General features: G+C 51.8%; 1 protein-coding gene across 8 annotated transcripts in view; it reads left to right on the plus strand.

Moving 5' to 3' along the window:
• LOC140418616 (adhesion G protein-coupled receptor B2-like) overlaps positions 1-25,438 on the plus strand; it is a 1,340,408-nt gene that overhangs the window by 620,862 nt on the left and 694,108 nt on the right. For all 8 annotated transcript variants that reach the window (XM_072502156.1, XM_072502149.1, XM_072502159.1 and 5 more), the window contains one exon: positions 16,448-16,556. In XM_072502156.1, coding sequence (XP_072358257.1) covers positions 16,448-16,556 — 109 coding nt within the window. The remainder of the gene's footprint in view (positions 1-16,447; positions 16,557-25,438) is intronic.

A 25,438-nucleotide genomic window follows, 5' to 3' on the forward strand; every position in this document is an offset into this window, starting at 1 on the left:
CCTTAAATTTATGTCCCCTTGTAATGGTTTGTTCCACCCGGAGAAAAAGTCTCTGACTGTCTAATCTATCTATTCCCCTGATCATCTTAAAAACCTCTATCAAGGCGCTCCTCATCCTTCTCCGTTCCAATGAGAAAAGGCCTAGCACCCTCAACCTTTCCTCGTAAGACCTATTCTCCATTCCAGGCAACATCCTGGTAAATCTCCTTTGCACCTTTTCCAAAGCTTCCACATCCTTCCTAAAAGAGGCGACCAGAACTGTACACAGTACTCCAAATGTGGCCTTACCAAGGTTTTGTACAGCTGCATCATCACCTCACGGCTCTTAAATTCAATCCCTCTGTTAATGAACGCTAGCACACCATAGGGCTTCTTCACAGCTCTATCCACTTGAGTGGCAACTTTCAAAGATGTATGAACATTGACCCCAAGATCTCTCTGCTCCTCCACATTGCCAAGAACTCTACCGTTAACCCTGTATTCCGCATTCATATTTGTCCTTCCAAAATGGACAACCTCACACTTTTCAGGGTTAAACTCCACCTGCCACTTCTCAGCCCAGCTCTGCATCCTATCTATGTCCCTTTGCAGCCGACAACAGCCCTCCTCACTATCCACAACTCCACCAATCTTCGTATCGTCTGCAAATATACTGACCCACCCTTCAAATCGCTCATCCAAGTCATTAATGAAAATCACAAACAGCAAAGGACCCAGAACTGATCCCTGCGGAGATGATGGAAGTGGACAGGAGGTATGGAGGGGATGCAGATCCAACACTTTTAGACAGAAGGAGGGAGCTATTGGCTAGTTTTAATCGGTTATTCACGGGGAAGGTGGTGTGCCAACTGAGGCGGATGAGGGAGAACTTCGGAGACAGGCGGCGGCGTGGGAAATTGTCCAGGTGCTGGGTAGGATGGGGAAATTGGTGGTGGCCCCGGACCAGATTAATAGCGGGCGGGATTCTCTCAGCCCACGCCGGGTCGGAGAATCGCTGGACCGGGCGCGATTCGCGCGATGCCGCCCTGACGCTGCTCCGCTGATTCTCCGGTGATTGGAGAATTGGCGCCATTGGCGGCGCCGGTCGGGGGCCACTCTACGCGGCCTTCACGGCGATTCTCCACCTGGGATGGGCCGAGTGGCTGCCCAAAAATGCCCGAGTCCCGCCGGCGCCGTTCACATCTGGTCTTACCCGGTGGGACCTCGACGTCCATCCTGTCGGGGGCGGCCTGGTGAGGAGGGAGGGGGGTTCCAACCCCGGGGGGGGGGGCCTCCACCGTGGCCTGGCCCGCGATCGTGGCCTACCGATTGGCGGGCCAGCCTCTCATGGTGGGGGCCACTTTTGCTCCGCACCGGCCCCTGTAGCCCTACGCCATGTTGTATCGGGGCCAGCGCAGAGAAGGAGGTTATCACACCTGCGCGCATTCGCGCTGGTCGCAGTGCGCATGCACAGACAGGCGGCGTCCATTTGACTCTGGTATCAGGAGCTGGAGCAGCGTGGGTCGCTCCAGTGCCATGCTCGCCTCCTCTAGGGCAGAGAATCGCAACACTTAGCAGTCCGATGATACTGTCGTTAAACTCCCCAGTTTTTACGACGGCATCAACACTGTGCCTTCAGATGGGAGAATCCCGCCCAGGGTGTTTGAGGAGTTCTATGAAAATATGTACAGGTCGGAGCCATTAGGCTAGAATCAAGGGATGCGGGAGTTCCTGGACGGTTTGGAATACCCGAGGTTGGGGGAGGAAGATAGGATCACACTGGAGAGGCCGTTAGGGGAACAGGAGGTAAAGGAGGCAATTGGGAGGATGTAATCAGGAAGTTGGCAGGACCAGATGGGTTTCCAGTGGAGAATTATAAGAAATTTAAGAACAAATTGGTGCCGCTGATTGTTGGGATGGTTGAGGAAGCGATAGGGAAGGGGGTGCTACCACAAACATTGGGGCAGGCCTCAATCTCCTTGTTGAAGGAAGATAAGGACCCGACGGAGTATGGGTCATATAGGGCTATATGGATATGGATGCAAAGATATTAGCAAAGGTACTGGCGGTTTGGTTGGAGGGGTGCCTCCCAAAGGTGATGGGAAGGAGCAGACTTGGTTTGTGAAAGGGAGGCAGCTATTCTTAAATATTAGAAGGGTGCTAACTGTAATCATGATGCCGGCTGAGGGAGAGGAGACAGAAGTGGTTGTTGCGCTGGACACGGAAAAGGCATTTGAGCGAGTAGAATGGGGGTTTTTGATTGCGGTTCTTGAGGGGTTTGGGATCGAGCCAAGATTGACGGAGTGGGAAGGCTATTCTATAAGGAATCAAGGGCGAGTGTGCGCACAAACAATATGAGTTTGGGGTACTTTTCTCTGCCTGGTGTCGGGCGGCGGAGGCTGAGGCGCCGGGCCCGGCAGGTCGGAGCAGCGGGGGCGGAGCTACGAAGAGGTTGAGGCGGCAGGCCCGAGCGCCATGTAGGGAGTTTGCTCCACGTCGGATGGCTCCCACCTAGGAAGAAGAAGGTTTGAAGCCTGGTCCCAGGTGAATGTAGAGGAGAAAGAAAGAAGATTCATGGAAGTTTGGTAAAAGTTTTTTTTTTCTCAAAAAAGAAGAATGTCAGATTGATGAAGGGCAGGAGGGTGAAGGGGGAGAGAGGAGAAAGGAAAGAAGATAAAAAAACAATAAGCCGTTAAAAGATGCGAAAAGCAGCGTCAAAGAAAGGAGGAAACGCGGGTTCGCCGCCGAAAGAGAAGACGAGCAAAAGCAAAAGTGTTGACAGGATGGCGGAAGCCGAACTGCAAGGCGGGACCGCACTACTTACGGTGGAGAAGATGACCGAGGTGATGGTGGTGGAGCTGGAAAAACGTTTGGTGAGGCACATGGAGATCCTGAGGAAAGAGATGGTGGTCGTGGTGAGGTCATTGTTGGAGGAGGCAATCGGCCCGATCAGGGTGGAGGTGGCAAAGGCATTGGCCGAGGTGAGAGAGCAGGGCGAGAAGATGAAGGAGGTGGAGGAGGCCGTGACACGACACAGCGACCAGGTCACCTCGATGGGAGACGAGCTGCGGAGGGTGGTGGAGGTTAACAGAGGGCTCCGAGCAAAGCTGGAAGACTTGGAAAACCGCTCAAGGCGGCACAATTTGAGAATTTTGGGCTTGCCCGAAGGGGCAGAGGACCCAAGGCCAACGCAATACTTCGCTGAGAAGTTGGCGGAGCTGATGGGGGAGGGTGAGAACCCCACCCTGTACGAGCTAGACCGAGCTCATCGGTCATTAAGGCCGAAGCCCAAAGTGAACGAGCCGCCAAGGGCAGTAATTATCTGCTTCCATAAGTTTTGCATGAAGGAGAAAGTATTAAGCTGGGCGAAGCAGAAGCGTGAGGTGCTGTGGGATGGTACTGCGGTTCGGATCTACCAGGACTGGATGGTGGAGTTGACAAAAAGACGAGCGGCGTTTGGGCGAGTGAAGGCGGCTTTGTACAGGAAGGGGGTGCGATTTGGTGTGGTGTACCCAGCGAAGTTGAGAGTAACATATAAAGCCAAAGACTTTTATTTTGAGACAGCGGAGGCGGCTGAGGCGTTCGTGAGGGCAGAAGGCTTGGGACAGACGTGAAGAGCGGAACTGGAAGAAAGACTGTGGACTGTGTTTGAGCGGCTGGAAAATGTACAAATGTTACAACTTTCTTTTTACTGATTTGTATTGAAATTTGAAATTTACTTCTCTTTGCATTGTTGCAGAGTTCAAGTTAATGGCGTTCTGTGTTGCGACGGTTAAATGTTATGTTAGTGAATTGTAGGGGTTGGATTGTTGGGTTTGTTTTGGTGTTTCTCTGGGACTGGGCGGAAGGGGGCGAGAGGCATTGGCGGGGGGGAGCCACCCGCGTTAGCTAACTAGAGTCAGTTAGTGAACGGGGGTGAGGTGAGAGGAGGACTGCGGACGTTGGAGCCTGGGTAGCAGGCTTCAATGGGCCTACGAGGCGAGCAAGAGGGGGTGGAGGGAGGGATGTTGGGGGATATTTTTGTAGGGGGGGTTTTTGGGAGGGGGGGAAGGGGTTCGATGTTAACAATGGACAGGGGCGGGTCAGGCTTATGGGGCAGGGCCCGGTGGTATGGTGATGGTGGATAAGAAAGGTGGGGTCGGGTGAGAGACCCCCAGTAAGGATAATCACGTGGAACGTGAGAGGGCTAGGAGGTCCGGTCAAGAGGTCAAGGGTGCTTGCACATCTTAAAAGTTTGAAAGCCGATGTAGCAATGCTGCAGGAGACTCACTTGAGGGTGAAGGACCAGGTGCGACTTAAAAAGGGCTGGGTTAGCCAAGTGTTTCACTCCGGATTTGATGGAAGGGCTCGAGGGGTAGCGGTGCTGGTCAGCAAAAGGGTACGCTTCCAGATGGAGAAGGTGGTGGCAGATCAGGGGGGTAGATATGTGATTGTGACAGGGGCATTGGAGGGGCATTGGGACGGTATACACTTAACGGTTAAGTGTATACGTTCCCAATTGGGACGATGTGGGATTCGCGAGGAAGGTGGTTGGGGCTAATCCCGACTTAGACACGCATGAGCTGATTGTGGGGGGGGACTGGAACCTGGTGCAGGAGCCAAGGTTGGACAGATCACGGCCGCGCTCGCTGGTCCCATCAGGGGGGGCGAAGGCGCTGGCTGGGCTAATGGTGGAAATGGGAGGGGTGGACCCTTGGAGGTTCCTGCACCCAAGGGAACGGGAGTATTCGTTTTTCTCAGCGGTCCATAAGGTATACTCGCGGATCGGCTTTTTTGTGGTGGGGAAGGCTTTGCTGGCTGGAGTCAAGGGGTCGGAATACTCTGCAATTGCAGTGTCAGATCACACTCCACCTTGGGTGGATATGGTACCAGAGAAGGGGGAAACGCAGAGACCGGGGTGGAAACTGGATGTGGGGTTTTTGGGGAAGCAAGTATTCTGTGAGAAAACTGAAAAGGTGATGAAGGAATATGTAGGTTTCAATTGTACGGGTGAGGTGTCGAAGGCAGTCGTCTGGGAGGCTCTAAAGGCGGTGGTGAGAGGTGAGGTAATTTTGTTTAAGGCTAGGGTGGATAAGAAGGAGAGGTTGGAGCGGCAGAGGGTAATAGATAAGATGTTGGAGGTAGATCGGAGGTATGCAGAGGATGGGGACCCGGCAAAGCTGGAAAAGAGGAAGGAACTACAGGCGAGCTTCGACCGACTGTCCACCAGGAAGGCGGTGCGCCAACTGAGACGAGCAAGGGGTGCAGTTTATGAACATGGAGATAAGGCAGGTCAGCTCCGGAGGGAGGCAGCGGCAAGGGAAATTCTTCAGGTGAAGGATAGGGCAGGGAACTTGGTGGTGGCCCCAGTGCTGATTAACAAGGTTTTTGAGGAGTTTTATGAGAGGTTGTACAAGTCAGAGCCACTCGGAGGAGACCGTGAGATGCAGGAATTTCTCGATGGGTTGGAGTACCCGAGGCTAGGGGAGGGGGACAGGGCTACATTAGAAGGAGCAATAGTGGAGCAGGAGATAAAGGATGCGATTGGGAGGATGCAGTCGGGGAAGGTGGCAGGGCCGGATGGGTTTCCGGTGGAATATTATAAAAAATTTAAGGATAGGTTGGCACCCCTGATGGTGGGGATGTTTGAGGAGGCGATAGGGAAGGGGGTGTTGCTGCAAACCTTGGGGCAGGCATCGATTTCCCTGTTACTTAAAAAAGATAAGGATCCGACGGAGTGTGGGTCGTAACGGCCCATATCACTTCTGAATGTGGACGTAAAAGTGTTGGCGAAGGTACTGGCGGGTAGGCTGGAGGAGTGCCTTCTGAAGGTAATAGGGGAGGATCAGACGGGGTTCGTGAAAGGGAGGCAGCTGTTTTCGAACATTAGGAGGGTTTTGAACGTTGTTATGGCACCGGCGGAAAGAAAGGAAACCGAGGTAGTTGTGGCATTGGACGCCGAGAAGGCGTTTGATCGGGTAGAATGGGGGTACCTGATGGCAGTGCTGGAGCGGTTTGGGATTGGACCAAGGTTTGTGAACTGGGTAAAGCTATTATATAAGGAACCGAAGGCGAGTGTCCGCACAAATAATATCAGTTCGAGATATTTCTCTCTCCACCGTGGGACAAGACAGGGATGTCCGATGTCCCCCCTGCTGTTTGCGCTTGCGATTGAACCGTTGGCCATCGCATTGAGAAGTTCGGGAGCATGGAAAGGAATAGTGCGGGGGGGGGATAGAGCATAGGGTGTCCTTATATGCCGACAACTTGCTGCTGTATGTGTCGGAGCCGAGTGCGTCGATAGGAGGAATATTGGAGCTACTGCGGGTATTTGGGTCTTTCTCGGGGTACAAGTTGAACCTGGACAAGAGTGAGTACTTTGTGGTGTCTCGGACGGGGGTGGGGGCACGGGTGGGGGGGCCGCCATTCCGTAGAGCAGGGACTCATTTTAGGTATCTGGGGGTGCAGGTTGCCCGGGAGTGGGGGAGGCTTCGTAGGTACAACATCACTAGTTTGGTGGGGAGAGTGAAAGCCGATCTGGCAAGGTGGGACGGCCTTCCTCTGTCACTGGCAGGTCGGGTACAGGCGGTTAAAATGAATGTGTTGCCGCGATTCCTGTTTCTTTTTCAATGCCTCCCAATTTTCCTGCCAAATACTTTTTTCAGGGAGATTGAGGGAAGGATTACCTCATTCATATGGGGAGGGAAGGTGGCCAGAGTGAGAAAGGTGCTGCTACAGAGGGGAAGACAGGCAGGGGGTTTGGGTCTCCCGAACATGTTGTACTACTACTGGGCGGCGAATGTGGAGAAAGTGCGGAGCTGGGTCAGAGGGGTGGATTCTCAGTGGGTCAGAATGGAGGAGAGTTTGTGCAGGGGGTCGGAGCTGAAGGCACGTGCAACAGCGCCGCTCCCGATAGCTCCTGGGAAATATTCAGGGAGTCCGGTAATAATAGCTTCATTGAAAATCTGGAGGCAGTTTCGCCAACACTTCGGGTTGGGTTTAGGGTCAAGGGAAATGCCGATTCGGGGGAACCACAGATTTGAGCCAGGGAGGTGGGATGGAAGTTTTCGGAAATGGGAAGAGAAGGGGATTAAGACGCTAAAAGATTTGTTTCTTCGGGGCCGGTTTGCAGGATTGAGGGAGCTGGAAGCGAAGTATGGGCTAGAGCAGGGAGAAGGGTTTAGGGACATGCAGGTTCGGGATTTTGCCAGGAAGGAGATACAGAGCTTCCCAGAGGAACCGGCCTCCACATTGCTGGAGGAGGTGTTGACGACAAGGGGACTGGAGAAGGGGGCAGTGTCAGCGGTGTACGGAGCTATTCTGGAAGAGGATAAGGCACCACTGGAAGGGATCAAAGCAAAGTGGGAGGAAGAGCTGGGAGAGGTTATAGAGGAGGGGGTCTGGTGTGAGGTGCTCCGGAGAGTGAATGCCTCCACCTCATGTGCGAGGTTGGGGCTGATACAGCTGAAGGTGGTATATAGAGTGCACCTCACGAGGACGAGGATGAGCCGATTTTTTGAAGGAGTAGAGGATGTGTGTGAGCGTTGCGGGGTGGTGGGGGGGGGGGCCTGCGAATCACGTTCATATGTTTTGGTCCTGTCCAAAGCTAGTGGAGTACTGGAAGGAGGTATTTCGGGTAATTTCCAAGGTGGTGCGTGTGAAACTGGACCCGGGTCCCCAGGAGGCCATATTCGGGGTGTCGGACCAGCCAGGGTTAGAAACGGGAGCGGAGGCAGATATCATAGATTAAGGGTGACTATGGGTAATCCCTGATTCCTTTTTGTCATTTGTTTATGTAAACATGTGGGCTGAGGTTTGGGGGTTGGTGGGCGGATGGGATCGTTGTTATTATGGGGATTGACATATCTTGCTGATTATTGTTTATTGTTGATGGGTGTAAATGTGGGAGAAAATGTGAAAAAGGAGGAGAATAAAAATATTTATTAAAAAAAAAAGTTTCAGTGGAGAATGTGTTGTGGACAATGGCTCTTTCAGAGGCTCAGAAGTTTTTGGGGGTGGAGACTGTCACACGCAGTACTTTACGGACAGAGACGAAAAGCAGACTGGTGAGCCTGGCAAAAACATTGCAGTTAACATGACCTGACAAAATGCGAAAAGATGAGGTAATTATGGCGGTGGTTAAGCATTTAAAGTTGCCTGAGATAGAGTTTGACTCATGGGAAATGGCAAAAATTCAGTTGCAAATTAAGCAAATGGAACATGAGAAAGAATTAAAGCGGCTTGAATACGAAAGAGAGAGAGCGGAAAAAGAAAGAGAAAGAGATAGAGAGGAAAAAGAAAAGGAGAGAGAAGAAAGAAACAAAGAAAGAGATAGAGACGAAAGGGAAAAAGAGAGAGAGTTTGAACTTTGGAAAATGGCTCTGAAACATGAAAATCAGTTAAAATTGGCAGACGCAAAGGGACACGTACAGTTGGAGGAGATGGATGAGGATAATGAGACAGAGCGTCACAGTCTAAGACGTGGTGGGGATATATTCAAATATGTCCAAGCATTGCCAAGGTTTGACGAGAAGAGGTAGAAGCTTTTTTTATTTCATTTGAGAAGGTAGCTAAACAAATGCAACGGCCACAGGACATGTGGGTATTACTGATTCAAACAAAGCTGGTAGGTAGGGCTAGTGAAGTATTTGCATCACTACCGGAAGAGGTATCTGGAACGTATGAGGAGGTGAAGAAATCCATCTTAAGTGCATATGAGGTAGTGCCTGAAGCTTACAGACAAAGGTTTAGAAATTTAAGGAAAGAATTTGGTCAAACATACATGGAGTTTGAAAGGCTCAAACAGAGTAATTTTGATAGGTGGATAAGGGCTTTGAAAATAGACCAAATGTATGAAGCTCTCAGAGAAATTATACTTTTGGAGGAGTTTAAAAATTCGATTCCTGATGTAGTGAGAACTCATGTGGAAGAACAGAGGGTTAAAACTGCGAGATTAGCAGCAGAATTGGCAGATGATTATAAATTAGTTCATAAATCAAAGATTGGTTTCCAACATCAGTTTCAGCCGGTGAGGGAGAGAAACTGGGGACATGAGAAATACTCAAGTGGTAACGGTGATCTGATGGGAGACAATAAAGAGAGTGTACCTCAAATTAAAAAAGAAATCCAGGAGGGTGGAAAAGAAATGAAAAGTTTCAAATGTTTTCATTGTAATAAACAAGGCCATGTAAAGTCACAGTGTTGGTGGTTGAAGAAAAGCACTAGGAAGGCTGATGTGGTAAAACAGGATAAGACAGTGGGGTTTGTTAGAGTGGTATAGGAAAGCCCAAGCAAAGCGAAGGAGGTGCAAACGATTGTACAGCCTGTTCAAGAAGTAATTGTTAAGAATGTGCCAGATGTATTTAAAGAATTTACTTGTGTGGATAAGGTTTACTCATGTGTATCAGGAGGAGCAGGTAAAGAAGTCACAATTTTAAAAGATACAGGGGCTAGTCAATCTTTAATGGTAAGAGATGAGGAATTATGTAGTTTGGGAAGAACGTTGCCAGAAAAGGTGGTGATATGTGGAATTCAGGGTGAGAGGAGTAGCGCTCCATTATGTAAGGTAAGGTTGGAAAGTCCAGTGAAGAGTGGTGAAGTGGTAGTAGGAGTAATAGATAAACTATCTTGTCCAGGAATACAGTTTATCTTGGGTAATGATATAGCTGGATCGCAGGTGGGAGTGATGCCTACTTTGGTTGATAAGCCAGTGGAAAATCAGACAACTGAAGGGTTGAAGGACGAATATCCTGGGATTTTTCCGGATTGTGTAGTAACAAGGTCACAAAGTCACAGGTTAAGACGAGGAGAAATCAAAGAGTGAAGATGAAGTTGAAGTGCAATTATCAGAAACAATTTTTGATCAGATGGTTGAAAAAGAACATGAACAGTTGAAGTGCAATTATCAGAAATGATTTTTGATCAGATGGTTGAAAAAAAACATGAACAGGTGGAGGATGAGGCGGATATTTTTAGTTCAGGAAAATTGCCGGAGTTACAACAGAAAGATGTAGAAATAAAATGGATATATCAGAAAGCATATACGGAAGAGGAATCTGAGAGTATACCAGAGTGTTATTACCGTAATAATGATGTCTTGATGAGAAAATGGAGACCTGTACATATGCAAGTGGATGAAAAGTGGGCAGAAGTTCATCAAGTAGGATTGCCGGTAGGGTATAAAAAGGAGGTGTTGCGAGTTGCACATGAGCGGGGAGTGTCTGTGTTTTGCAGTGAGCTGGATTTGCTGTGATCTCTGCCATGAAAGACTATCTCTGGATCATTTGGGTGATTTAAACTCATAATAGTAAAGCCTTTAACCTGATGTGATTCTGTTTAAAGTTGTTAAGTCTCTTGGAAGTTTGAAGGAACATTTTGAGGAACTGTTTACTGTTGTAATATTTTTGGAGTTATCTTTGAAGTAAGGGGTGTTAAGAGATCCAATGTTTATTTAAGATGTTAAGTTGAGTTCATGGAATAAACATTGTTTTGTGTTTAAAATCCCACGTGTCCATAATTGTAATCCCACACCTAGAGAACAAGCCGTGTGCGAGGAAAAGCAACAAATACATTAAAGGGGGAGGTTGGTTGAACTCCATGATACATTTTGGGGTTCTGAAAACGCCTCGCCCATAACATAAGTAATCCTTAAACTTTCCTTTCAACATCCATAAGACAAGAAAAACCTTTTTACAGAAGCACATCAGGTTTAAATTCTCTACTGAGAGCAGTTATCACTCTGAATTCACCAAATGATCTAAATATAGTCATTAGATGGCGGAGAGATCAAAATTACACCTTCTTTGGCTGTCTGCAGCTCCAACACGAAAACAAAACTAAAAAACAAGCTTTTCCTCAAAGCGAAACTAAAAAGCAGAGCCAGAGCTCAGCTCCACCCACACTCTGACATCACTGCAGCCACTTGAGCAGACAAACATTTCCTCAAGTGACATTCCCATGACAATGCGGATGATCTATTACTATATGTATACGAGCTGAGTGTGTCAATGGGGGATATAATGGAGCTTCTCGAGACTTAGGGGTCCTTTTCAGAGTATAAATTAAACCTGGAAAAAAGTGAATACTTTGTGGTGTCCCGGCAGTGGGTGGGGGCGGAGGTGGGATGGCTGACATTGCACAGGGTGGCAACCCACTTACAGGTATTTGGGGGTGCAGGTGCCGCGGGACTAAATGGGGGCGGGTGGGGGGGGGCTCCTTAGGTTCAATCTTACTAACTTGGTGGGGAGAGTGAAAGCGGTTTTGGCAAGGTGGGATAGTCTCCCTCTGTCACTGGCAGGTCGGGTGCAGGTGATTAAAATGCTGTCTCGATTTTTGTTTTATTCCAGTCTTTTCGCTGAAGGCATTTTTCAAGGAAGTGGATAAGATGATCACCTCGTTTATTTGGGAGGGGAGGTAGCCAGGGTTAGGAAGGTAGTTCTGCCGAGAGGGCGGAAGGCAGGTGGGTTGGGCCTCCCAAATGTATTTTATTACTATTGAGCGGCGAATGCCAAAAAGGTGAGGAATTGGATTGGAGGATACTGCAAGGCCTGGATAGAGTGGACGTGGAGAGGATGTTTCCATTTGTAGGAAAAACTAGAACCAGAGGACACAATCTCAGACTAAATGGACGATCCTTTAAATAGAGTTGTGGAGGAATTTCTTTAGCCAGAGGATGGTGAATCTGTGGAACTCATTGTCGCAGAAGGCTGTGGAGGCCAAATCACTGAGTGTCTTTAAGATAGAGATAGATAGGTTCTTGATTAATCAGGGGTTATGGGGAGAAGGCAGGAGAATGAGGATGAGAGAAATATCAGCCATGATTGAATGGTAGAGCAGACTTGATAGGCCGAGTGGCCTAATTCTGCTTCTATGTCTTATGGTCTTGGAGGCAGGGACCGGGGACGGGACGGGACGGGAGGAGGGGGGGTTGGCGGTGGCTTTGGGTCCCAGTGGGCTAGAATCTGTGCAGGGGGTCGGGGTTGAGGGCTTTGGCAATGGCGCCGCTCTGGATGGCACCGGATTGTTCAGAGACTTCTTGACCGTTGGGCTAGAAGGACAGCCTTCCAAACTGTCGCGTTCTCCCTCTCCACCTGCCCGTTTCCCCGTGGGTTATAGCTGGTCGTTCTGCTCGAGGCGATGCCCTTGTTGAGCAGATACCGATGCAGCTCATCGCTCATGAACGATGTACCCCGGTCACTGTGGATATAAGCGGGGAAACCAAACAGGGTGAAGGTGCTGTGCAGTGCGTTGATTACGGTGGCCGAGGTCATATCGGGGCAGGGGACAGCGAATGGGAAGCGGGAGAATTCGTCGTTGACAGTGAGGAAATAAATGTTGCGGTGGTAAACGGGAGGGGCCCTTTGAAGTCCACGCTTAGTCGCTCAAAGAGCCCAGAGGCTTTTACCAGGCGAGCCTTGTCTGGTCGGTAGAAGTGCGGTTTGCACTCCGCACAGATCTGGCACGCCTTCGTCAAGGCCTTGACCTCCTCAGTGGAGTAAGGTAGGTTTCGGGACTTGTTGAAGTGAGCAAGCTGGGTGACCCCTGGGTGACAGAGGTCATCGTGGATGGCCCACAGATGGTCTTTCTGCACGTTAGCGCACGTTCCGCGGGACAGGGCATCTGGGGACTCATTGAGCTTCCCCGGAAGATATGTAATATCGTACGTACAGGTGGAGAGTTCGATCCTCCACCTCAGAATTTTATCATTCTTTATTTTGCCCCTTCGTGCGTTATCGAACATAAAGGCGACCGACCATTGGTCGGTGACGCGGGGGAACCTCCTACCGGCTAGGTAGTGCCTCCAGTGCCGCACGGCCTCCGCTATGGCTTGTGCCTCCTTCTCGACTGCAGAGTGCCGAATTTCCGAGACGGTGAGGGTTCGGGTGAAAAAGGCTACTGGCCTGCCCGCCTGGTTGAGGGTAGCAACCAGGGCGATGTCTGATGCATCGCTTTCTACCTGGAAGGGGATGGTTTCATCCACCGTGTGCATGGCGGCCTTGATGATGTCGGCCTTGATTATGTCGGCCTTGATACGACTGAAAGCCTACTGGGCCTCAGCCGTCAGGGGAAAAACCGTGGTCTTAATGAGTGGTCGAGCTTTGTGGGGACCCACTGGGTGTAATAGGAAAAGAGCCCAAGCACCATTTGAGTGCCTTGAGGCTACGGGGGCGGGGGCGGGGGGGGGGGGGGGGGGGGGCGGATCCTTAAGGGGGCGCATGCGGTCGGGGATGGCTAGTCGGGTTGTGTAGAACACGCCAGATTTAGGGCCGGTGCGGTCTGGAGGAACTTCCTCAGGTTTGCGTTGTGGTCCTGCTGGTCATGGCCGCAGATGGTGACGTTGTCCAAGTACGGGTATGTAGCCCGTAAACCGTACTGGTCCACCATTTGATCCATTGCCATTTGAAAGACGGAGACTCCATTTAAGACACCAAAGGGGACACTGAGGAAGTGAAAAAGGCGACCGGCTGCTTCGATGGCCGCGTAGGGGCGGTCCTACGGGCGGATAGGGAGCTGATGATAGGCGGATTTTAGATCAACCGTGGAGAATACTCGGTACTGGGCGTTCTGGTTCACCATTTCTGCTATGCGGGGAAGTGGGTACGCATCGACTTGCGTAAAACGGTTTATGGTCTAATTTTTCCCCAGACCGGACTACCAATACTTGTGCTCTCCAAGGGCTGTTGCTAGCCTCTATGAACCATTCTTTTAACTGAACCTCTGATTTGATGAAAGTCATGTCTTGGGCACTGTACCGCCGACTCCTGGTGGCGACAGGCTTACAGTCGGGAGTGAGGTTCGCGAAGAGGGGGGGTGGTGCAACTTTAAGTGTAGCCAGGCTAAATACCGTGAGTGGGGGCAGGGGTCCGCCGAACTTCAGTGTCAGGCTCCGGTGGCTGCACTGGAAGTCCAGACCGAGCAGCAGGGGGGCGCAGAGGTGAGGGAGGATATAAAGTTTAAAACGGGTGTATTTGGCACCTTGGATAACGAGGTTCGCGACACAATACCCCGTGATTTGGACCGAGTGGGACCCAGATGCGAGGGCGATAGTTTGGGAGGCGGGATAGATGCGCAAGGAGCAGCGTCTTACCGTGTCTGGGTGAATAAAGCTCTCCGTTCTCCCGGAGTCAAAAAGGCAGGGGGTGTCGCGACCGTTGATTTGGACCTGCATCATTGAGTTCCGCAGATGCTTCGGCCGTGATTGATCGTTCCCAGTTGCGGGTAGTCAGAGTCCTCAGTTGAGTCGGACTCACAAAATGGCTGCTGGGAGTCACAAAATGGCCGCTGCCGGCTGTCGCATGTGTCGGATTTTGAAGATGGCCGCCGCCAAGATGGCTGCCCCCATGACTCGCACGAGGCCGATGACGTGTCAGAAGTGGGCGTGTCCGGCTGGCGCGCAGCCGCTTTGCGGGGCCTGTGGGCCCGGGAGTTCGATTTTTGGGCTTGATGAGACTTTTGTTTCTGGCCTTTGGGCCCAGCCAGGCAGACCTTTGCAAAGTGTCCCTTCTTTCCACAGTCGTTGCAGATAGCGGAGCGAGCTGGGCAACGCTGGCGTGGGTGCTGGCCTTGCCCGCAGAAATAGCACGGTGTGCCGTCGGTGTGAGCGGGTCGCGGCGCAGACCTGTAGCGTGGCTGAGTCTGGAGGGGATCGAGAGGGGTTCGCAAGGTCCGCGGAGTATGTGCAGAGATTATGGTGGGCCGCTTTCAGAGAAGAGGCGAACGTTACCGTGCCTTGGAGGTACTTCGCTCCGTCTTCTAGGAGCCGCTGCCTGATGTATGTGGATCGTATACCGGACACGAAAGCATCTCAAATGTGCAAGTTCATATGGACTTCTGCCGTCGCCTCCTTATGGTCGCAGTTCCTAGCGAGCGCGGTAAGTCTCTCCAAGTATTCGTCCAACGTTTCCCCGGAGCGCTGCCGGTAGGCCGAGAGCAAATGCTGGGCGTGTACCTTGTTTATCAGCTTAATGAAGCGCTGCTGCAGGATTTTGACCGCTGTTTCGTACGTAGTAGCCTTTTCGATCACGGAGGAGAGTCTGTGGCCCACCCGAGCATGTAGTAAGCTCAGCTTGCGAGGTCCGCCGACTGCAGTCTCTGAGGAGTTCAGGTAGGCCTCAAAGCACCAAAGCCAGTATTTAAAAATTTCAGCAGCCTCCGGCGACCGAGCGTCCAGATTGAGCTTCTCCGGCTTTAGACCGCTGTCCATCTCGAAGTATTCTGCTAATTAAATTGAGATACCCTCAATTACAACTCGAGAGAGATGATTGGTAATACAAAGGCTTTAATTAGCAGAGAACCAGACAGCTGCCGAGAAGTGTGCTCACTGCACGTTGCCCACTGAACATTACCTTATATACGGCTCCCTGGGGGGGGGGGCGGAGCCGGAGGGCTCCAAGCCCGGTCTTAAAGCGATCATTACATTAAGGGTACAGTTATCAATCATCGCAGAATGATTTGGGGAGAAGTAGCTTGGTGAGCACTGGAGAAAGAGTTTTGACTTCCCATGCAGTTGTCGCCAATTCCACTTGAACTGGAGGTAACTCTGTTACTCTGGCATCCGTCCTTCTCAGGAGACGATGGACTGTGCTTAAAGTGTATGTTATTTTCGGTGGCAGGAGAGCTTGATTCATGAATGGCAGTCCCCACTACAGCTGGCACAGATAAATAGCATTGGCCCAAGGTCAAATGATATTCTTTCCACTCGGCGGGCTCTCTCTTCCACCATCTGACTGTTTCTATACCCTTCCTGACTGTTTATCTCCAAGCATTCCGGTAAGCAGCAAAGACTCCCTATAACTCTGATCCTGATCGTCTTTTAAACCTGTTTACAGACACCCTTGTATTATAGACGTAGGCCGATAGTAAGCACACCAGGGAGCATGTCTTTAGGGATGTGGTCATCATCAATTCGACTCACATGACCCAGCCAGTAGAGTCGCTGCTGACTCAAGAGCAAATACGCTAGCGATCCTGGCATGCGGGTGTACCACCATATGTGACACTGTCCTACCTGGAGATGCCCGATATTTGTCTGAAGCTGCAGAGGTGGAGGCATTCAGCCCTTTTCCTTCTCCTGCATAAGTTGTCAGTACATCATTACTGTAAAGAGGGGTTCTGAGAATTTAAGCCTGGTACAAGTGGAGCTTTGGATTTTCAGTTAGTTGCTATTGGTCCCCACTTGACTTCTGATTTTAGCATCAAGGTTTTGTAAACAGTTATCTAACAGTTATGTCAATGTTGTTGTGCTCTTAATTAACGACTCAGTGCACTGATGGTAAGTAATTTACTGAACTCAAGAACATAACCAAAAGTTCTGCATTTCAAACTAAGTGCCAGTCCTGGACTACGCTTGCCTGCACTTCCATGCCTCATGAATATTGAATTATACTATATTGACTCTTGCAATTGGAATCATGGTTTGTTCAATGAAAGAATGTTTGTATTTAATCACTGTAATACGGTTAATGCAATAATGTTGATTCATTTCATGTAGGTTGCACCTGGATCAATCTACTTGATGCGGGTGGTTGAAGATTTTATCCATGTTGTGGGTCAAGGGCTAAAGGTGTTTCAGAGTGCCCTCATTGTGACAGATAATCTTGGTAAGTTCGTGAATTGCAAGTTTTGTTTTTCTGAGTCATTAAATTAAATTGGAATGTCAATGTAACTTTCAGGTCACTGTGAGTTCCTGTGAGAAAGTAAATAAATACTCTCAAATGCCATTCTTTGGCTGAGATTGCAGTACTCTCCCACATTCTGACCTGTTTACCAACTGATATTTATCTTGGACTGAGATTGGATCACTCCCACATTCTGATCAGATCACCACTAATACCTTCGGCTTTAACAGAGTGCCACTCTATCTACTCATTAATGCCTATTTTTGTCTGAGATTGTACCACTCTTACACATACTTGGGGCGATCTACCGGCCATGTTGCACCCGAAAGGCAGCGCGGCCAGTATATGCCGGAAAATCCCTCTTCCGGAATCTATCCAGTTCACCACGCCTTGCGAGACCTAACACGATCTTGTGCGACGTCGCGATCTGAATCCCGTCCATTGTGGGTGGAATCAATATTTTGCATGTCTGCAAATTAGAGCGAGACAGCTTGCCTCCCTTCAAAATGCACTCGCCTAATCTACCGAGGCCCTGGGATCTAACCCTTCGCCTTGGAGACCTCAGGCAAGCGCTGTTCAGTGCTGGTCTCCACAGACGGGGGCGGGGGGGACTAGACGGAACGGAACTTGGGGCGGTCTCCCAGGAGATCGGAGGCCCCCAGGTGTTGCCCTCTGGGCAGGGTGGCACCCTGATACTTCTGGTGTCACTTAGATATTCTGGCATGGTCATCCTGGCAGTGCTAAGGTGCTCTCGGGAGTGCTCGCGGAGAATGGGTGGGGGTGGGATGGTGGCCCGAGGGCCCCCTTATAGGTGAGTTGGGTCTTTGGGAGTCGGGAGATTGCGACTCCATTTTTATACAGCGATCTCTTCCTGCAGTGAGTAGTTCCGGCGAGCGGAGCTCCTCAATGCAGGAAACTGGACTAGTGCGGCGTCGGCAGGGAATTCCCACTGAGGCCCCGAATTGCAACAGAGCCCAATAAATAGCATGGTGTTTCTCGGCACAGTGAGTGCCAGGAAACACCCGGCTAAACGTGCTCATCATGGGACTCTGTTCCAATTTGGTTTGTTTGCGCCCACTAAGTTCACGCTTGTATGACCTTGGGTCTGAAGCTGGTGTATTTACCATAAATAAAGGCAATTACATAGGTATGAAGACAGAGTTTGCTATAGTGGACTGGAAGATTAGGTTAAAAGGTGAAAGGATAGAGAGGCAGTGGCAGACACTTCAGGAGATATTTCAAAACTTTTAACAAAGGTATATTTCATTGAGAAAAAAGACTACGGAAGGATGCACCATTTGTGGCAATCTAAGGAAGTTAAGGATGGTATCAAATTGAGAGAAAGGTATACAATACTGTGAATGATGGTGATATTGAGAAAACTTTACAAAGCAGCACTAGATGATTAAAGAATAATAGGAAGAAATTAGAATATGAGCAGAAATAGCATAATATATAAAAACTGACAGTAAGAGAGCATAAGACATGTGAGCAAGAGGAGGCATTCAGTCCCTCATATCTTCTCCACAATTTAATAAAACCATTGCTAATCTGATTATGGCTTTCAATCCACTTTCGTCCTACGCCCCAGAGTCCTTGACTGTCTTATCAGTCAAAAATCTGTCCAGTTGAGCCATGAATATATTCACTGACCCAGCCTCTGTGGTTTGGTGGGGGAGAGAATTCCAAAGATTAACAATCACCTGAAAGAAGAAATTCCTCCTCTTATTAGTCTTAAATGGGCTACCTCGGACGGGATACTCCGTTTCAGAAACTATGGGCTGGATTCTCCGATTTTGAGGCTATGTCCGGAGCATTACGGTATTACGACCAAAAAGTCGGCGTCGCCCCCACACCGATACTCCGCCCGGTGTGGGGGCTAGCAGCTGTGCCACATAAACCCCCCCCGGCTTTCCCTGCAGTTATAGACGGAGAATTGCCGTGGCCGCACATGCGCACGGCGGCGACCTGCAGCTGTCGTGCAATACAACATGGCGTAGCCCATGTGTGGACCCGGCCCGACAGATAGTTGCCCCCTGTAACCCCCCCCCACCCCCTGCTGAAGCCCCCCTGGGCAACGCAGCACCTCCCCCCCGATTGTGGCGGCGCTGGACGCGGTCCACAATCGCCACGCGAGGTTGGCGAAACCTCAGACCACAAGTGGTCCACGCTGTCGAAAAGGCGGCCCATCGGGGGTGGAGCATCAGGGCAGGGCCTTCAGGTGACGTCCTGAGGCCGTCCCAACGGCGTGCGGCGTTCTCACTGATGACGCTGTTTTGGAGGGGGCGGAGCATCTGAAAAACGGTGCCGCCCCTGATTTCAGTGTCAAAAGGGATTCTCCGGCCAATCGCCGAGTGCAATTTTTGCGTCGACAATCAGAGAATCTGACCCTAAGTGTTAGTGCCAGGACTGAATTGGTGGACTTCTATGACAACTAAGTTTCCACCGGTCCTGGAGCAATTTATGATCCGTTAATGGGCTAGAACCGAGGCCACTTGGAATTCAATCGATTCCAATGAAAAACGGTGTCAGATTCGTCAGGGTCGGGATTGCCATTTGAAAGGCTGACAAGCTGCAGCCACACATTTGCACTCCACTCCCCACACACACCCATCCCAGCCAACAACACGGCAGCACGAAGAGTGACAACCTGGTTCACGGTCGCAGAGCTCGCGACCCTGCTGGACTCTGTGGAGGAGAGGCGGGCCACCTAGTTCCACGGGGTGGGAAGGAGGCTGCCACCTGTTGCAGTACACTAGGTCTGGGCGCAGATGGAAGAGGCTGTAAGCGCCATGCGCCTCATCGCCAGGACTGAACAGCAGTACAGGAAGAAGCTGCACGACATTAGGGTGGCCCGACACCACCCCCCCACCCGGTTGGTGTCCAAACCCCACTGGCCAGCAATATGCGTGCACCCCACCCTGTACCACATGCCAGGACCCATACCACCCTCCATGGCCGGGTGCCCTGTTCACAAAGACCATCAGTTAAGGTGGTGCCCAACCGCAGAGAGAGAGGGAGAGAAGACTGGAGGGGGACAGCCGGACCTGCGGCCCCTCACCGTCATAGAACAGCCGGCACTGTACCTGATCGGTGGGCCCAGAAAGAGTAGGCAGTCACCGAGGCGGAGGTCAGCATGGGGCAAGCAAGTGAGCCTCCGCTGAGTTGCTGTGTCTGTATGGCATGTGTGGTACAACTCCCACCTCGCCCATACCACCCTACCACCCCCACACCACCCCACTACCCCACCACGCCCTCACTACCCCCACCCCACGCAACACCTTCGCCATAACTCTCCCGTACCACCCCCACCCCACCTTCCCACACCACCCATTACCCCAACCCACAAACTAATCATGTCTTGTGTCTTGCAGGATAACCTGGCGAGGAGGCGTACTCTTCTGGTGCCCTTAGCTCGCAACCCCAAGCAGATTCCAGCGAAGGGTCAGCAATGGAAACAGACATGAGCCCCCAAACGCCAGCCCGAGACACCCCAGAGCACCAGTCCATGGACGACTCTGACTTCTGGTCATAGCTGTCGCCAACACCCTCCCCCATCCCAGAGGCACTCACTGGTGTTTGGGGACTCATGTAATTTTCCATTGCTGACTCTTCGCTGGAATCTGCTTGGGGTTACGAACGGGTGACAGGGTTGCGCTGGACATTGCAGCTCCAGAGCTTGGCCCAGACGCAAAGGGTCATGGCTGCGGGCTGTAAGAGCAATGGCCTGGCGCTGGCTTACCTGAGCCATTTCCAGAGGGAGGTGGCACAGTTCACTGAGTGATGTGGCACCGTCCCAGAGTGAGATGGCCTAATCCCTGTACTCCATGGCTGCGACCATGGAGACCCTGGTCAAGACAACAGTGGGCCTCCAGGACTGGCAGTGCCACGTGGCAGGGGAGCCCCAGGAATTCGCTCCGGTCACATCCCGTCCCAAGGAGTAGCCCGGGGGCCACCGGTAACCCCGAGGCAGGAGGAGGTGATGGGGCCCATGTCCAGTGACTCCCGCAGGGGAAGTGCTAGAACACCACCGCACTTCAGACTCCCCCATCCTGTCTCTGATGCATCCGGTAAGAAGTGGGCAGAACAGGGTGGCACCATGCCATCTGGGACACCCGTGCACTGCCAGGCCCATCCAGACCCGGTCGCTCTATAGTACGGCCACCAAAGGTGGCCCAGTTGATAGGGAGGGAATTGCAGCAGGCCTCCAACATCCCTGATGTACCCCCTGGGGATCCATCTTGTTGTAGCATTAGGACCCAAAAGGCCAGAAAGTTAGACACCAGTCAAGTTGGCAAGGATGCAGGATAGCATTAGGCACAAATCGTAAGAGAGAGGTTCAGCTGTTCCACCTGCTGCATTCAAAATAAACACCTGTGCACAAAAGTTGCAAACTGCCTCGGTGCTCTTCCAGAAGGATATGAGGCATGAGGGATGGGCTGGACAGGGCTGGCTGCAGAGTGGGCGCTGAGAGCGGGGGAGGGGTTGATGGGCAGAGGTGGAGGTGGGCGCAGGCCGGGTCCCCCAGTACCCCACCCCTCCCTCACTCAACCCCCCTCCGCTCCTCATCCGTACCTCAGTCTCCCATCCAGCTCGCATCCAGGTGGCCAGTGCAAAGTGCTACCGTGGGCAGGAGTCAGACATTGCTAAACGAGGTGGAGCACCAGAGTTCATTGCAGAGCAGGTTGTTATCATCCTCCATCCCATGGACCAGACCCGCTGTTACTGCCAACCCAGGACCTGCACCCCATAATGAGTCAGGTAGGTTGGTCATTGCAGGTAGGTTGGTCATGGGGGGGCTGGTCAGCCGTGGTGGTGGGGGGGGGGTGACAGTGGGATGGAATGTTTGTGCCGTCAGCTAGATCCCCGAGTCAGTGAACCTGGAAGCGATTAGAGCATCCTGTGCAACCCAGCCTTGCTGCATACGTTGTGCGGCCACCTGGGCCTGCCTGGGCCCCATGCCCTGTCCATCCTGGTTCTCGACATCCTTCTTGTCGGATGAGGCCTGTCGTTCATCCTCCTCCTCCAGCATACCGCTCCTCTGCTGAGTGATGCTGTGGAGGAAGCAGCATGCCACCACGATGTGGGATCACTTCTCGCGCCATACTGTTGAGTTCCTCCAGCACTTGGACCGCATCTTCAGGATTCCGATGCACCACTCAATCACGCCTCTGGCATGGGCGCCGTTGTCGCGAATCTCCAAGTCGGTCTGTGACCTCCAGATCGGCGTCATCAGCCACAATCGCAGCGGACAACCCCTGTCGCCCAGCAGCCAGATCCTCACCTGGGGGTGTACCTCAAAGGTGTCAGGAACTGTCGAGTGTGCCAGGGCGATGAGAAGGTACATTGCCCGGGTATCGAGCGCAGATGTGCATGATGTGCAGCTCATGGTCACACACCAGGGGCGAAATTCTCCCCAAACGGCGCGATGTCCGCCGACTGGCGCCCAAAATGGCGCCAATCAGACGGGCATCGCACCGCCCCAAAGGTGCGGAATGCTCCGCATCTTTGGGGGCCGAGCCCCAACATTGAGGGGCTAGGCCGGCGGCAGAGGGATTTCCGCCCCGCCAGCTGGCGGAAACGGCCTTTGTTGCCCCGCCAGCTGGCGCGGAAATGACATGTCGGGGCGGCGCATGCGCGGGAGCGTCAGCGGCCGCTGACAGTTTCCCGCGCATGCGCAGTGGGGAGAGTCTCTTCCGCCTCCGCCATGGTGAAGACCGTTGTGGAGGCGGAAGGGAAAGAGTGCCCCCACGGCACAGGCCCGCCCGTGGATCGGTGGGCCCCGATCGCGGGGCAGGCCACCGTGGGGGCACCCCCCGGGGTCAGATCGCCCCGCGCCCCCCCCAGGACCCCGGAGCCCGCCCACGCCGCCTTGTCCCGCCGGTAAATAGGTACTTTAATTTACGACGGCGGGACAGGCAATTTATCGGCGGGACTTCGGCCCATCCAGGCCGGAGAATCCGCTGGGGGGTCGGAGAATGACGCCCCAGCTCCACGTTCATTGAGTGGAACCCCTTTCATTTGTGATCCAGCCTGTGTTGGGCCAATGTTCATAGGGGGATATGCATCCACTCGTTTACCTCTGGACCTGGGGCATCCCAGCGATGGCGGCGAGCCCCACTGCCCGGGCAACCTGAGGGCTCGGTCCACAATGAATTGATATATTGTGCCGACCGGGCATACAGGGCCTCCGTGATGGCACGGGTGCACATGTGCGCTGAGGTATGTGTAATCCCAGATAGGTCACCCATCGGCACCTGGAAAGACCCCGTGGAGTAAGAGTTCAGGGCAACTGTCACCTTGACGACCAGCGGGAGCGGGTAACCTCCCCCACACGTCCTTGGTGCCAGGTGCGCCATGATCTGGCAGATATATCGCACTGTCTCCCTGCTCAGCCGGAGACTTCGGCGACATTCCCGGTCCGGCAGGTCCTCGAAGTAAAAGCGCTGCCGGTTGACACGAGGCATAATGCAGCATCTCCTTCCCACCTCCTCCTCGGCCTGTTGGGCGGCTAGCTTTCCATTCTCACCGGCTGACTCCTGTTCCTCTGGGGCAGGCTCGGATCCTCCCTGAGTGATTCCTGGTTGTACAGCCTCAGTGCATCCCCACGGCCGCAGCGGCTAGGATGAACGCCAAAATCCATTGTTTGCATTGGGTGATTGGCTGACATGTTAGCATGGTGCGTACCTCCGTGCCAACCAGGTCCAACGGTCTACATGGTAGCCCTCTCCCTCTCTGTCCTCCCTCATTCCCACACACACCCCTGGCCGTTCCCCTGGCACTCTGGTCTCCGGATTCCTGGGCCCATTGGTGCCCAGCACCGTGGGGACCCCTGGCCCCAGCACCCATCCTTGCCAGCAGGGGTATCAGTGGCTGGCACTGCTCATGCCAAAGCTACACTTTGCAACCCCTGTCCGGTGCCTTTCCGATGCGGCTACTGTGGGCATCCCCCTTGGATGGGCTGCGTGATGCTGCGCCAGCGGGTGGCTCCTGGTTTGGGGGGGGCGTTGGAGTGCGGGGGTGGTTCTTTAGAAGCACCCATGCAGCCGGTGTCACTGTGCAACCACGGATCATGGTTGCCAGTCAGTGGGGTGCGCAGCAAGTTGGTTGCCTTGCAGGCCGTGGTAATGGCGTTCTGTGCCTGGAGACGCCGGGTCTGGGGTCACCGGCAGCCAACAGTCATGCCTCTGGCAACATGTGCTTCTTCTCTCTCTCCTTCAGCAGCCATAGCACCTGTAACTGATTTTTAAAACCTCAAATGAACTCGCCATCGGTGATTCTTCTTGGCAGAGACGGAACATCAAGGAAGCCCCAGGGAATACCAGGTCAGGCCTGTTAATGATATGCCAACAATTTTTACTGTACGTGCGGAGTAGGCTGCATTGACTCTGCTGTCGAGGCACCGTTAGATGCCGGCCATAATTTTGGACTGAGGCGTGATTCTCCACCCAATCGCATTTCCCGATTCCGGTGTCGGCCGATGGAGAATCCCACCCCTCTTATTTTTAAATCCTTCCTCAACTATTTAATTTAATGCCCTCTCATTAGTTTAAAGCCCTAGTTATACAATTTGCCAGTACTCTTCCAACTTCTTCTATCGGGCAGGAGATACAGAAGTCTGAGAACATGCACGAACAGACTCAAAAACAGCTTCTTTCTGCTGTTACCAGACTCCTAAACGAGCCTCTTATGGACTGACCTCATTATGACTACGCCGCTGTATGATTCACCTGATACCGGTGTTTATGTAATTACATTGTGTACCTTGTGTTGCCCTATTATTCTTTCATTTCTTTTATTTCCTTTTGTTTTCATGTACCTAATGATCTGTTGAGCTGCTCGCAGGAAAATACTTTTCCCTGTACCTCAGTACACGTGACAATAAACAAAATCCAATCCGATCCAATCCAGAGATTATTACTTTTGTGGTTCTGCTTTCTAATTTAACACTGAGCTGCTCATCCTCCTTGAGCAGAACCTCTTTCTTAGTCACTCTATCTATGTCACTGGTACACATATGGACCACAATAACCATTCCCCTCCCATTCCAAGTTCCTCGCCAGCCCAGATGAGATGTCTTTCACTCTTGCGGCCAGTAGACAACTATGTCACTGGGACTCCTGCTTCTGCACGAGTTACAAATAATCGTATCTATCCCCCTAACTATACTGCCTCCTACTACAGCAACATTTTCCCCACTTGACTGGTCCCTGAAATACGGTTCCCTGGCCTGTTTGCTCGTTCCTCCTGCAGCTTGTGCTCTCATCCACATAACCTGCAAGAACCTATCATACCTTCTTGTCCCTGACCACAGAACAAAGTTTTAGTCTAAGGGGTTGTCGTGTTAGGTACACTGGTCTAACACTGGCTGCAACTGGATGCAGCTTAGATCAGAAAGATACTCCAGACTTTGAAGCTAGTTCAATCAGGTTTATTGAACTAATAGCACAGTTAGCACAATTATCTGTGAGTTTGACTCTGCTAACTTAATTGTGGTTACTCTGTCTGACTGAACCAGACTAGCTCTTAACCACGTGGTGGAGGTGTGAGATTGTAACAACACCCTTGACTAACTCTCTAGATATTCATCAGTGGAAAGAGGCAGAGTGTGAGTGCCTCATGTCTTTTATAGTCAGATCCCACCCCTGAATGTCCTGCCTGCTTATTGGTCATGTCTTGTTCTCTGTGTCCAGCTGCTTGTCTGTATATCATTATGTGTGTGTCTGCATATCATGACAGGGGTGTGACTGCCTCCTGGTACAAAGTGTCCTGGTAACTTTTCCCCTTCCTGATTACAACCAATGATCTTCAAGTGCTACATATTCAAACAACGTCTTCAAGGTTGATGTAATTGCCGTGGGTCA

Source organism: Scyliorhinus torazame, chromosome 1, assembly GCF_047496885.1.
Source record: "Scyliorhinus torazame isolate Kashiwa2021f chromosome 1, sScyTor2.1, whole genome shotgun sequence".
Lineage (NCBI taxonomy): Eukaryota > Metazoa > Chordata > Chondrichthyes > Carcharhiniformes > Scyliorhinidae > Scyliorhinus > Scyliorhinus torazame.